General features: G+C 41.0%; 1 protein-coding gene across 1 annotated transcript in view; it reads right to left on the bottom strand.

Annotated features, from left to right (window-relative positions):
• The window catches only part of si:dkeyp-14d3.1 (transmembrane protein 132C), a 91489-nt gene that overhangs the window by 16362 nt on the left and 60524 nt on the right, over positions 1 to 14603 (bottom strand). Inside the window, exon 4 of the mRNA XM_053325575.1 lies at positions 13746 to 13932. Within this exon, the coding sequence (XP_053181550.1) occupies positions 13746 to 13932 (187 nt within the window). The remainder of the gene's footprint in view (positions 1 to 13745; positions 13933 to 14603) is intronic.

The following is a 14603-nucleotide window of genomic DNA, read 5'->3' as shown; positions in this document are numbered from 1 at the left end:
AAGTAACAAGTACTACTGAAAGTGACCCTAAGAGGCTTGGTGCAGCTCAATTAGACACTCAATTGTGGTGAACTACTGTGAAATCTGAACCACAGTTGGGTGGACAGATAATGACTGATGACTGCTGGTGAGCACATTGTCCAGCACATTGAACCTTGTTGTATTTGTTCCCCTGAAACGATTTTTTTTTCACATTTAAAGGTGAAACATGGAGCATTTTTTAAATAGATTTTTTGAGTAGCTAGAGTTTTTAAACTGAGAAGTATAATGTGAAATTAACCATAGTTATTGGGGTATTATTCTAATTATTGTGAATGCAATTATTAGACTGAATTCAGAAAATTGCACTCACTACTGTGCTCTTCAGTCAGCTAATTGCTGAAAGTCATTAGTGTAACATTGTGGTTCGTTAGTCGCCATAATTACAGATTGGCAGATAAAATTTACTGTAGATTTGAGTCGATTATTGACAGGGGAAAAATGAAATGTTCAGTCAATTATATTTAATGTGGGGAAATGATCTTTACCGTATTGCATGAGCATTTTTCTACATCCTTTACTTCTCTGCTCAGACACATCATGAGTAAGGTTACATGAAGTCACTGAATGTTTCTTTTATAAGGGTTAATCCAGCTGTTATTCATGTTGGTCTCTGTGGTGTTTGTGACTACCATCTTTGCCTTAAGCCCTGCCTTGTTTAGAATAGTGCTTGGGCCTTCAGTCTTTACAATATGCTTGACCTCTTTTCACATTGTCTTCTCAGTATTAAAACGCTTCCAGCAAACTGAGTGCACACATCACACAGGGGGCATGACAATGGCTTTGTTCTTATCCCTGCAGGGAAGGTTGAGCATCATAGATTGATTGAATTATACAACAAAACAATACAATTTATTGATAAGACATTCAACATGCAGTAAACAACAATAACACAGCTGATAAAGAACTAAAATAAGAACATACAAATAAGCTAAAAACAAAAATATATTCAATGTATTTCATAAAATCATATAAAATATAGCTCTGATACATTGAGAGAAAAATATGAGACTGTTAACAAATCAAATTATGGAAGATTGCATGCACTGTTTTTCAGCACAAGAATGGTGGATAACTTCTTTATGAAGTAATTACAGAATATGAATACACTAAATGGTTGTTGCAGGAAAATATCAAAAAATTGTTTTGATGGAGTTCTACCCTCTCCCTCTCCCTCCTTCTCCCTCTTAACTAACCAACCATTAAAAACATATTAATGAAATAAAGAAGTTTTCATTTCATGAAAATCTCAAGGGTTATAACAGTTATAATATAACTTAACCAACTTCAGGAACACCTTAATGTGAATTAATTCTTACTGGCCTATCAGCTTTGGCTTTATGGAAAAAAGCACCAATGCTGCAATTTGCTCCTGGATTGTAGTAGAGGTACTCTTACTGGATGACCTCAACAGTCTAGACAGCCATGATTGTTTAAGTCCAATGGCACAGCTTCATTATGCTGAACATAAATCTTAACCTTTCATTATACATACATACACAGACTCACACACACCACTATTGTCACAGAAGATAATTGGGGCCAATTAAGAGAAGTTAGAGGTAACTTTTGCTCTCTGAAGTCACCCATGCACATTGGATTGTCTCTTCCACCTATTCAGTCCAAAGAAATTGCTCTTCAATTACACAGATTGCTATGGACCACTCTGTACCACAGAAGAAACGTACCATTGAGGTCAAAGTGTACCTCTCAATACTTGCACTATAAAGCAAATGTTACCTCTTTCCTACTGGGGAACTGAAATGACTTCAGTTAACTGTACAAGATGACAAAAGTCTCTCATTGTAAGCTGTTTTCATTCTGCTTTTGGGATGGTCCTGCACAAAAGCCCTGCACTTATTTCTTTAACTTCAATGGTGCAGGAACCCCAAGACACTATGTTTTCTCCTCTGTATTGAAGATTTGCCAGCACTGAAGACATTGTAGCGCTATTCTATTGAGGTAGCTATTATTTTTCTTTTAACAGAGAAATGTAACTCCTGAGTGATGCCTGTTGAATAAAAAATGTCACAATCGTTTACAGTAATATTGCTGAAACTGACAAGCTCAGACAGGACCAATCTACAGTGTCTTGCTGTCACCACAGTCATGTGTACTCCAGAGTCACCAGGGAAGTACACAGGATTTCTACACTACTCAGTTAACCACTTTCTTAAGACTTCCCCTCAGTGTTTGTGAGCTTGCGAATCAGAGTAATTCAAAAAAAGAGAAAAGACGGATTAAGTTTGGATGAAAGGAGCATGGTCGTTTGTAAGCATCAATTACAGAATCCATTCAGCTTTGGAGTGAAATGATTATTAGTTGAGCCAAGAGATACCAATGAATCACAAAAAAACACTTAATCTTTAAATGGCTTTTCATTATGGTTTCATGTGTTATACAGCAATGTGCATGCCCCTCTCCCTGTGCCACTGACTTTGATTCAATTCCCCTTAAAATCGAGGATTGCTGTAAATTAATTCTATGTCTGCTGGGATTCCTCCATTTCCAGAGGGTCGTCTATAATACATGATGGGGTAAATGGTTGAGACCCGGTGAAAGCAGAGGCTAATGTTAGATTACAGCAGCTGGAAATGACCCAGCAGGTTGAGAGCAGCAGAGAGCAAGGCCTGGCATTAATAAACCACAGTGGGATCTCACAGTGATGCATCAATGGTCCACACACTCAGACATAGACAGCGCAATTAGACACAAAATGGAGACCAGTGGTGCACATCAGCAGCGTTTCTCAGTCAGCTTAGTCTGAATGAAGACCCAATGAAATATGGGCCTGTGAAACTGGAAAAATAGTCTATTAGCTGATGAGAGTTTTTATCATTGTCAGAGATGTATGGGTTTCTTATGTAAGATGCAAAATGTCCTGTCAGGGCAATTTCCTTCTGTTTTAAATAATAATGCAACACATTTCTTGAGAAATCTGACAAAATAGCAAAAACTGTATATTGCAATGTAGCCTGAGCCTATTGATAATGCCCTCATTTGCTCACATTATTGCCTATTGTCTTAAGATTAATGTCACAGTGACAAACCATAAAGTTATCATAAAATAACAGGCCATGCAGTATACATTATTTCTAATAACCACACAGATGTGAATAGATAATCATACTGTATATGAGTATAAATGTCCATATAATACAATATATTGCTTATTCATTTACTCTGTACTGTTGTAACCTACCATCTAAAAATGTAAGTTTAGAATGATGATGAGGCCTCAGTGTGCAGTTATCTGAAAATATTGCACACCTCCAGAGATTCAGTATTGGATATTCTCTGTGGCTTCCATAGTAAATGGAGGTAAGAATGATCATTTAGACTTTTATGTGAATCAGGATTAACTTGCATGTCCTTCAACTATCGGTGCCTCCCCATATGTCATCCTTCAGCATGCTGTCCATTCTACTAAACATGTTTACAAAAAACATATTAGCTACTTCTATTTTCTACTACTTATAAGGCTTTCATCATTGATCATTATTTGTGTGTTTTTGCTTTTGTTAAGCTCATTGTGCTAACTGAGCACGTGGATACTGTGTCCTTCAATGATATTACTGGAGGACGTATTCAAAGTTTTTCTAAAACTGTTCACATATTTAGCCCATGAGTAAGAGGACATGAAATATCTTTCTTTTTGTCAGATGCCCTTATTAAATTATAAAATAATTTTCTAACCATGCAGAAATGCTTTGCACTATAGGTCTTTTGATTCTCAACTGTTGACATAATGCTTGTGTTTGTGCTTTACCTATTAACCAATCTGCCCCTTCAAGTCTCACAGACAGGTCTTTTTGTTCAATAATCTGTAGGAGAACTGCCTGTCTGCTTTATCAAGGATCTCTCTGTTAGCATTCAGCACGCTGCTGTGGCTGGTAATGTGGTCTGGGCCGTAATTTCTGCCTGTGTCTCGGTTGGATCTGAAAATAAGTGAGATTTATGGTGTCAGCCTGAGTGACACAGACAGCATGACAAGTAGCGAAGCTGCCCATTGTGGTGTTGCGATTAACTTCTGCTTCTACCCTGCGTTAACGCATCCACATTCTGATCCGACCATCCAGGTTACTGCAACAAATGAACAGGTCAACCACAGTGTGTAGCCAAAGGATTTTAGTGCCTGCATTATTCATGGAGAAGCAGAAAAAAGAGAGGTTGGTACATAGTGTATATGCCTGGTGAGTACACCTATGTAAGTAAACATCTCATTGTTATGACCATCCTACAACTACTGTACCGTAACAGGCTGTCCAGGTAAACCCAAAAGCGTATTCCAGGATAGTAAAAAAAACCCTGTGAGCCAAAACCTATTCTGCTGCTTTTGCCACCATGATGGATGACTTGTCATTGGACATGAATCTCTTTATGATCTTCTATGTCATTTCAAGAGCAAAAGCATTAAAAGGGTCCGTGAAGTATGCCAATAGTCAACTAACCTATAGTAAATGAAATATTCATAGTTCTGATAAACATTTTCATTCCTTGGTGATAAAGTATGCGCATGTGTGAGGAAACTGAAAAGGGAGTAGGGGGATAGTGAATTATACGCTGTAGACATTAAACGCCAATCAGACAGTGTCCTGGAGCTATTAAAGAGACTAAAAGAGACATGTCCTTTCATCAGCTCTTCTCTCCACATTGTGCAATGCTCAATGTGGCACTTCCTCTCCTCTATTCCAGTGGGTGTTTAATTGGCTAGAAGTGAGAAACATGGAGGAGAGTGGGAATAAAGGCCTTGGAAGCACCATGCAGAGCGATACATCACTGCATGACAGCGCACTGAAGTGGTGGGATGGTTGTGAAGCCAAAACACTGCCTTTTAATGAGGGTCTCTCTCTTGCACCCTTCTCTTCTCTACCCACTCTTGCTCCTCCAAGAATTAACCAGTTCCTCCACTGTCTTCCTCTTCTCCTCTCCTCGTCTCCTCCCAGTTGACAGTGCATGGGTGGCAGCAGCACGCAGGACACACAAAGACCCGTCTCCACAGGGTGGTCACCCCTCACTGCTTCCTAAGACATCTCTAAGCGCTTTTCAGTAACAGTACCCTGTCTGAGGTACACACCGGTCAGAGATCTGATCTGCTCATTACTGTTGGCCATGGCTGCTAGATAGAAGATTAACTCAATGGCTGCCTTCATAGTGGATTCCCTCCACAAAGTGTCACTTGAAAAGCAGAGGTAATGAGAGATTATGCTGAGGATCACATGGACAGGATGAAAGTAGCAGGCATGTCAAGTGCCACTTCAATAGGTACCTCAGTCAATAATTATGACATATTATCGAAAGGGCACTTTATTTCCTGTCAAAGTACAGAGTAGAATCCAAGCACACAAAAGTGGAAATATGTGAATGAGCTGAATTGTTAGGCTGGCAGCTGTTATAGAGTCATGTAGATCATGGCCAATGGCACTTTCGTGGGAGTAATTTCTAAAACACACCATATTTCTTTTTGAGAATAGATTTGTGGGATTTGCATACATTTTGGAAGAACTCGCAGGGACACTTTCAGCGAAACTTCATATACTAAAGTTGTGCCTTCATTAGCTAGTTGGCAACTGCATTACACCCCCTGGCTCTTTCACAACATGCTCGGCAACCAGCTGACTAGTAAAGTCCTATCATATTTATGCAGGTGTACAGTGTGGCGTTTGGCTGCAGCTACCTCCACCACCTAAGACACCTCAAATATGTGCTATATTTGGGGCATTGTTGATTTGAGATGAAGATTAAGAACATGTGTTTTTATTGTTAAAAGAGGATTAGTTCATCCAGCACATTCTTCATTGCTTCTCAGATTTTTTTGGAGCTCCCTCACATAGCAGAGCCCATTCTGATTCAAATCTAACATTAAAGACATTTGTTTTGAATGGAGAATTTCTTGAAGCAAGTGTCTCTGCCTGAAATAAAAGAATAAAGCATCCTCCTTTCTCAATGTTTGACCTTAATGCTTTTAATGATTAAGCCAGTGTGGCAGCATGAGAATGGCATAGTAAGAAAAAGACAGTCAATAGATTGACTGAAAGAATTGCTTTCCTGAAACTCCTCATACTACCTAGGGATAAAATGCTTTACAGAAATTCCAGGCCTTAATGGACTCATGTGGTTAGATGATTTATGTTGTATTGTTGTCCTCATAAACTTCAACATAAGGGCAACCAATGACGTATCAAGAACCCCCTCTTTTATGAAAGCTGCTTGTGTGAGTGGTCAGTTATTCAAGAGGATCAACACAATAGTTCATGGATGGTATTGATTTAGTCACACTAAACTGCTCTCATCTGTAAATAATTTATGAGTGCACATGATTTATGGGGAAACTTTGACTGCAGTGAAGTGTTACAATGACACGCTGCTGACGGGACAAATTCCCCCACAAATATTAATTGCATTAAGAACTGTGCCAAATTCCTCAGTACAGTACATGGCTTATATACAAAATAATCTAATATGTTAAAGGTATTTAAGGGTCTTCATGAAATTCTATGAGGTGTCACAATTTTATTTTTAGTAGAGACATAGATATGTGTAAAGCAAGGCTTCTTACTGTGTGTGACAGAGATAGAGTAAGTTTATGAAATGCGGTTATAGCAGCCTGTGCTGCATCCACTAATCTTCAGGGAATTTCTTGTAAATGTGTCTATCTGTGATATAAAAGTACATTAACAGAGTGAGTATTAATGTCTGTGCTTTTAAAATAAAGTAAATTATTGAGGGTTAGTGCTGGAGGGACAAAGCCACCCCCTTGAGCCCAGTAGCTATGAATTGCACCTCATGCTGTGAAAATGAGCTTGTGAATAAAACATGGCTGGACGTGAAAGTACTATATTTTAAGTTTATAGGACAAATCCCCTACAATTCTCATGAATACCATACCTGTAATACATCTAGATCAATGGGTCAGGAGGGAGGAGCAGGAATCCCTGGAGAATTTCAACAACAGTCAGAAATGGCTCTGGAAGAATCAAGGTCAGGCACCAGGGACACAACCAGCTCTCTGCTCACCTGATGAGTGAGAGAGCCACAGGGGCTCAGGGGAGGGAGCTGCCGGGAGCTGTGAATGATGCTGGCGCTGGTACAGCGATGCCTCTTTGGTGCCCCTGCTGTTTGCCCATTGAGCCAGGGCCTGGGGGCCAGAAGGCAGGGAAACAACCCTGCCTGCGCCAGTCTGCTCAATTTCATCCCGATATCTATCACATTCAGCCGATCAATGAAGAGTTCTTCACCGACAGCCAGTCATGCCTGTGGGGAATGACCTCCTGATCTTTGTCTGATTCCTTCACCCGGCTCTGATCGAGATCCATACTGCCAGCTTAGCTTGGCTTAGCTGCCCTCTGGACACAGACCTCTCTCAGCAGGCACAAAGGTCAGTTCCACTGTACAGTCCATTACGGCTAAAAAATACACACATTCCTTTCAAACCTCAGTGGGCCAGGATTAAAGTCAAAATGAATAGAACTGGGCCAGAATGTGAAGTGGGATGTTAACAATTATGGGGAGATGTGAGATATGGGCATGTGCAGTCCCTGTCACTCTAAAATTGATCTGTCAGTCTGGATGCTGCCCTTTACTTCATCCCTGCTTTTTGCCTTGCTGTACAAACTTTTTTTCACTGTAACTGACAAGGTAAAGAGAACATGACGGGGATGAAGGTTCACAGCATTCAATTAGAGAAACTAGAATATAAGTGGTTCCACAGGGCACAGGTCTTAAGTATCTTCTGTAGACTTCGCAAAACAGAATTTTACACAAACAGTGTTTTATACATGAATCATGCAATGCATTGCAGGTCATCTCATGAGAATTATGGTGGCGATGCGAACAAATAATCTAACCCCACTGCTGGCAGAGCTTTCAAAAGCAAAGCAGAAAGGTTAGCTTTCTTAAAGGTGACTGATAATTTTCTGATGCTGCTGTAATGATGAAGTTTTGCAGAAACAGATTCAGCCATAGCAGATTGTATTCATCTGAGGCTCTAATCAAAAGCTGCAAACACAAAGAGAGGTTGTGAGAGTACATTTTAAAAGGTAACAAACCCATCCCACTCACTTTTACACTTCCGATTACAAAAGCATGTCAGAGCTTAGGAGTGAAACTGAAAGAATATGTCATTAAACTGCAGTGTATCTGATCTTTTTGAAAGGAACTCTCGATGCGCAGTAGTCTCATGTAAAGGTACTGTACCTCACCCCCTCACTTCCTCACAGTGGAAATGAGTCAGTCCTTCCATATACCTTTAACATTAATGCCCTATAATGAGAGACGACCAAAGGAACACAGAGAATTTTAAGTCCTACAGCGTCAAGGACTTGCTCTGGATTTTGTGACCATTTGTCATCGTGTGTTGTCCTAATTAGCATTGCATGTAGTATGACATGTGCATACTGCAGCAGTCTCAGTTATTGCAACCACTTCAAAATCAGTCTGTAAGCTGTAGTAGATGCTAATGGATTGTTCACTAGGGTTCCATTCATCAGCCCCTTATTGTTAACTGTAATACTCATGCAATGTGGGAAAAAAAATTCATGTTTTATCTCAATCCGCTGAGCACGCAACAGAGGCTCAGCACTAGTGGCTGAGGTTAGAAGATGACTGTCAAGCAAGTCGTTACAGTCCAAGCCCTTCTGATAAACAGCTTGCATGATATTAGCTACACACATGCTGCATTTCTGCTGCGGGATTAGCCAGCATATAAGTGCTTCTGTCTGTATGTCTAACTATGTGTTTGATGAATGGTTCTGCAGATTTCACTTGCCTGGCAGAGAAGATGTGCATTGCAACAGAGGGAATGGAATCGAAAGGAGTAAAATGAAACATTCATTGGAGGATGTTGATAGATGACTTTATCATGTGAGAGCAGAAGTGGCCAGAGAAGGCCGGGGTGATGATGTATTGTTTAACGATACATTGGAGCGGTCCGTGAATACAAACGGCTGCTTTCATTTCTCCTCATCTCTATGCCTGCGAATGCTTGTGTGAGTGAGCACAGTTTGGTGTCTCAGCTGGAACAGGAAGATGGATGGGTCCAGATATGATGTATGCCCTGTCCTCCTGCTCCCTTTCCATCACCAGGCTTCCACAGCATGGGTAATGATGATGAGGGCAGCCTGGACAGGAGCGTATTACTTCACGATGGTAAAAGATAATGGACCAGCCTCCTACTGTGCACAGGAATCTGCTCAGACATCCAATTACTGCCTTTAAGATCCATCTCGAGATGACCCAAAAAAACACACAGCTCTTTCACACTTTAAGTGAAATAGAAGATGCCAACACAAGGAGGTGGAGGGTGACAAGGGAGGCAATTAATCTACATTGTTAATATATTAATGTATGTTTGTCTGGAACAAGCAGAAAAAATAGGAGGAGAGAAAAGACACAGGAAAAAAAGTGGAGAAGATCTGAAAAAGCAGGTGAAGGGAAGACAGGCAAGCAGTATTACAGTCGACAGAAAGAGTTCTGAGGCATTTCCTCGCTCTAAACTGACTAAAACTTTTGAGTACTCTTTTCATTTTCTGCTTTTGAAATAATTGCTGCATTTGCAGAACTCCTGCTTCACGGTTTGAAATTGGTGACAAAGTGGTGAGCGGCGCTCTGAGCCCTCCCAATGCAGGTGGGTCTGTGACAACACGCAGGAGGAGCCCTCTTCAAAGGGAAACGGAAAAAAGAGAGCTCATCTTTCAAAACGATGTCGCTGCTTTCCCAGAGGTGTCACCCATGGCAGAGCCCATCACTTGGCTGGGGAAATGCAATAAAAAGACCTTTTTATAATAATCAATTTCAGCAAAGGGTGCAGTGATTTAGAACACACCATAAATGGGCAAGGAAACGGGTCTGAAGAGAAACTGAAGTAATAAGCCATAAATGTGATCAAACCCAAAATAAACTTCCCATTACTAATAGTCATTAGCTTTATTACATTACAACCTTTTGAGACATGGTCAGTTATGGATCCTCATTCACTCTGGTCAAAACACACTTAAAGCAGATTTTCCGTTAAGACAAAATAGAGCTTATTAGACTAATTAGTTATAATTACAAATGAAAGGACCTTCTAAAGGAAAAATACAGAACTGTTGTGTCAACAGATGCCTTCAGCATGCTCTGTGAAGTCTACCCTCTCAACATGATTAAATAAGATTGGAGAATTTGTTCTTTCTGTCTTTCTACTATCTTTGAAAACACGGCCTGCTTCTTCCATTCTCCTCTAAGCTTTTTGCTTTTCCTTTCGTTTATCTGTAACCTTGATTAACTGTCAACACCAACAATGTTGCACAAAAAAAAGAAAGCCATTCAATAACCATAGCAATAACATCAAATAGATCATATTAAAAATATATTACATATTAAAAGCTTGGTTATATTGACTAATTACAAAGGCAGTTAATGCAGTCACGTTCCTGTCAAAGATTACATTTTTTTGACATATTCGCTGAATGGAAGGACAGCCTGTAATGTTATGTGTATTGTTGCTAACACTGCTGGTCCCAGTGAGGATCAACACACAATCTGCAGCTTTGGCCAACTTTCAGTCATGTCCAGCTCATTATTTTGGCTTTTAGAAACCAGGATCTTTTTACAGGAGTCGAGGGATGAAACAACAGGCTAAACCACAACCGAGTATTGGACTTGACTTCTACGACTGGTGAAAAAGAGGACTTTGATAGAATGCGAAGATAGAATGTGAAGGTTGCTCTGTTTTTGCTGTATGACAAGCAACATTTTAAATTGGACAAAAAAGAATGACAGACATTGTTAAGATGATTTGCTCACCACCTGGTTTGAAAATGTTTACAAGGCTGAATTCTAGCTAGGAAAAAAAATCACAATACTCGAATGCAAGGCCAAATCTGAACCTCTGAGTGGTGGGAAAATGTAATCTTGTCATTCATTCTATTCTGTACATCTGGATAGAACTACAAGATTATTTCAGCCAACAGTCTGCATGTAATGATAAAAACATGATGTTGGATATTCACTGTTGTGGGCAGACAACTTTGGAGTTATTGGGCCTGGGACTCTCCATGGTTCCTTTATGATACTCCCATACTGAAGGATTGAACTGAAATGATGTTCCCACACTCCCAGTCACTACATCCCACCATCATCATTACTGGGCATCTGATACATATTCCTTCCATCCTGATTTCATATACCGAGCCTCTGCTACATCTCAATCTTCACTATTCTATTACGAGAGACTTGTTTTCTCTTGGAATCATTGAGTCTGTTCTCCTTTTGGTGGAGTGAAGGTAGAGAACGTAAAGGTGTGGGGGGGGGGGGGGGCGTTGGTGTGTGTGATTGTGTCTATGTGTGTGTGTGTGTGGGAGGATGGTGATGTTGGGGGGAGGGGGAGAGGGGGTTGATGGCTCTGCTCTTACATTACCTTACTTCCTCTTTTCTATCAAGGAGGAGTGTAGCAAGGGGAGGGTGAGGAACTTATCGGTGGGCCTTTCATGCCACAGTGATCCCAAGTAATCTAATTCAGCCTTCCTCTTTCTCGCTTGTGTGCTTCTCTCATATTGGTGCATGCAGATTGCAAAATCCTTATGTGCTTGTGTGTGCGTGTGTGTGGTGTGTGTGTGTGTGTGAGGGAGAAAGAGAGGGGAGAGAAAAGGGGACAGAGGGAGACGGACAGAGTTAATGAGTTCTGAATGTGTCTGCATGTATAAGTATTTGTGTTGTGTGTTAAGTACCACAGGGTGGCTGAAGATGCTCTGCACATTGGCAAGTTGTCTGTGCGTGGGGGGAGGCACTTGGAGCAAAATAGGGTAGAATAGCGAGAGGAGAATGCATGCAGCTTTATGATGGGGCAAAAGAAAATGAGATGAGATCATCCCAATCAACGTCTTTTCAATGAATTTCCAATGATGAAAATGTTTGAAATGTTAGTATCGAAGGTCTACGGTGATCCCTTTCAATACACACACACCGTCTGACATGATAGCAATTGCTTCACTGACTCACTGAAGGGCCCTCCGTGCAGAATAGCAAATCAAGATACATACACACACACATAGAGTATATAATCTGTTATAGTACACAGGAAACATTATTCATCTTACTCTCCTGTGAGGCTGCTGCCTAAATTATCCTGTCCCTAATTGATTTAGCCAAGTTTAGCAAATAATTGTAATATCAGGTTAATTGAGATGGATTTTTGCCTCTGTGAAAAAAAAGTTACATGATTTATAGTGAGCCATAAAATCCTTCCACTATGTAAAATGAGCAGAATAATCAGAGTGAGAAAGCAGACAGTTAGGAGTGATTGATGACCGCAAGTTTCAGATTTTGGAGGGGCGCATATGCATTCATTCGTTTTCCTAAAACAGCGGTGGAAGCAGTGCATCTGATACGGTCTTACACTACAGCGAATAAAATAGTCAAATCAAGATTAGTGTACCCTATTTCTTTTTTTTAAAATTGAGCAGACAATGGCAAATTCTTCGGTCGATTCTCTTTACGACCTCGAGCAGCGTCTTTGCGAGATAATCATGCAAATCATCTTTGCTGTTTTTGTCAGTGGAAGGTGTGGGAGCAAACTATATTTTCCTAGAGCTCGGAAACCCGACTGTTGATACATCAGTGACATGAAAAGGATGCGAGAGAAGGAACTCGAACAATACTGCAGCATTAAACACATAGCTTCAATTATCCAGAGAATGGATCAGTGGGTGAGGATGTGCCGCATTCCTCTGAATCCAGAAACAGCCACCCACAGGCATCTATCATCCACACAGCTACGGGCGATACTTAGAGAATAACACTGACACAACAGTCAGGTTTGTATCATGCAGATCAGAAGCACCGAAATAGAAATGAATTCAATCTTTGTTTTCATAATCAGCGCTGATGTGGCGGCATGTCTCTCTGTTTAGTCGACACAATTGACGCCGCTCATTTTTCACCTGAATGTTCTTTATCTAAATCAAAATCGGGTGCTCTCTGGGTTGCTGAACAAAGCAGCGGGAGATGTGTGAAAGGCTCTCTATGTGAAGTTCTATAGGGAAGCTTTGGTTAAACTACACAACAGAGTACCTGTGCCTCGCTGAGGGAGACATATAGCTCCAGGCTTACCTTCAGGCCACAGCCAACCTCCAGACCGTATCTGAGGCCTGCTGGGAGCTACAGATGCTCTCTTCCAGCCCTGCTCCTAAACACACTCAGCGGGCACAGACCTACGTTACAGCTCTGCCTTCTCTATCTAAGCTTCACTTCATGATTTCATGATTCACTCACCTTATTTTTGCTACTTTTTGTGGTCATGTCAGTATAAATGTACTATTATTTGTAATGTGTTAATGTCAGGGAATTCAGCATTGTTTACTCCACAAGCTGTAAGACCAAATATGTTGCTTGCTTTTCTGATGTTTTTTTTTTTTTTTTTTTTACTACATACATCACTATGAAGCAGTGCAAAACATGTGACTGAAGCATGAATACATTTATTTCCCCCCTTCAGGCAGTCACCAGTTATGATTAAAAGTGCAGCAGTTATTTCCAATGCAAAATAATACTTCATTCATTCATGTGGTGAACGAAAATATATGCTAATGTTGATGCAACGACTCAGAATGTTAAATTAAGAAAATATGGTGCTCCACATTATCAGGATGCCCTATTTGACATTCACAGCAAAAAGTGTCCAACTGTATATTTGGGTGTTTCACTGAGCTGGATGTGGCATCACTCACCATAGCCAGGGGCACAATGCCCGCCAGGTCCTCTTGCGCCAGTCGGATCTCCGTTTCAGCCTCCTGTGTGGCGACACGACTCTCCGGGTACTCCACCTGCCAGGCCATCCAGCGGCTGCCCAGTGGCTCTGGGAAGCTTTCCATTTTCAGATCCACCTGGAGCACCCTCTGAACTCCCATCTCAGACCTGCCAGAGTACAGAAAAAACAAAGACTGTCAGTTAATGGTTAAGCAGATGGTCGGATGAGCGTGTGTGCAAGAGTTTGAAAAAGCGTGTGCGTGTCACCATTGTGTGCTAACATGAGCTCATTCAACCCACTGTCTGCTCTAATGATAACAAACGATAAAGGCTGATGAATGTGTCTGTGGCTGAAATCTATGACATTTTACCAGCTGAGATTCTCCAAAATGTCAAGTCCCTTTGTGTTTGACTCTCTGGTCAACCCTCTGCTTCATGGAATAATATCATTCCCCCTTTTCTTTATTCCTCTCACACTTTACCGCAGGTGATGTGCACTGTAAATAGAACCTATAATCTTGTGGCTGCTCCCCAGAGCAGTTCAAAGGCATGCTTCACCAGGCATCACCCCTGCTAAGGTGTCAATGGTTGGGGCTTGTCACCGGTGCCCTTGTTTGCCATAGCAGAGTGAGAGTAAATATACAGCATGCTTCGGCACGATCTACAGCAGACCTGAATTAAGTCAGACAAATGGAGAGCGTTGATAATAAAATTTCCTATGGCGCCATAAGTCTCTGGTGCTCAGGGTTTAAATATAGCCTGGAGGCAGGAAAGGTCAGCTTTACACGGGAGCCGGAGGAGTTGGGAAATGGCACAAGATCTGTTAGCCACGTCTTGCG

This window comes from Scomber japonicus, chromosome 9, assembly GCF_027409825.1.
Source record: "Scomber japonicus isolate fScoJap1 chromosome 9, fScoJap1.pri, whole genome shotgun sequence".
In the NCBI taxonomy this organism is placed as follows: Eukaryota; Metazoa; Chordata; class Actinopteri; order Scombriformes; family Scombridae; genus Scomber; species Scomber japonicus.
Note: the sequence above shows the minus strand (reverse complement) of the source record. Positions and strands in the feature narration are given on the sequence as shown.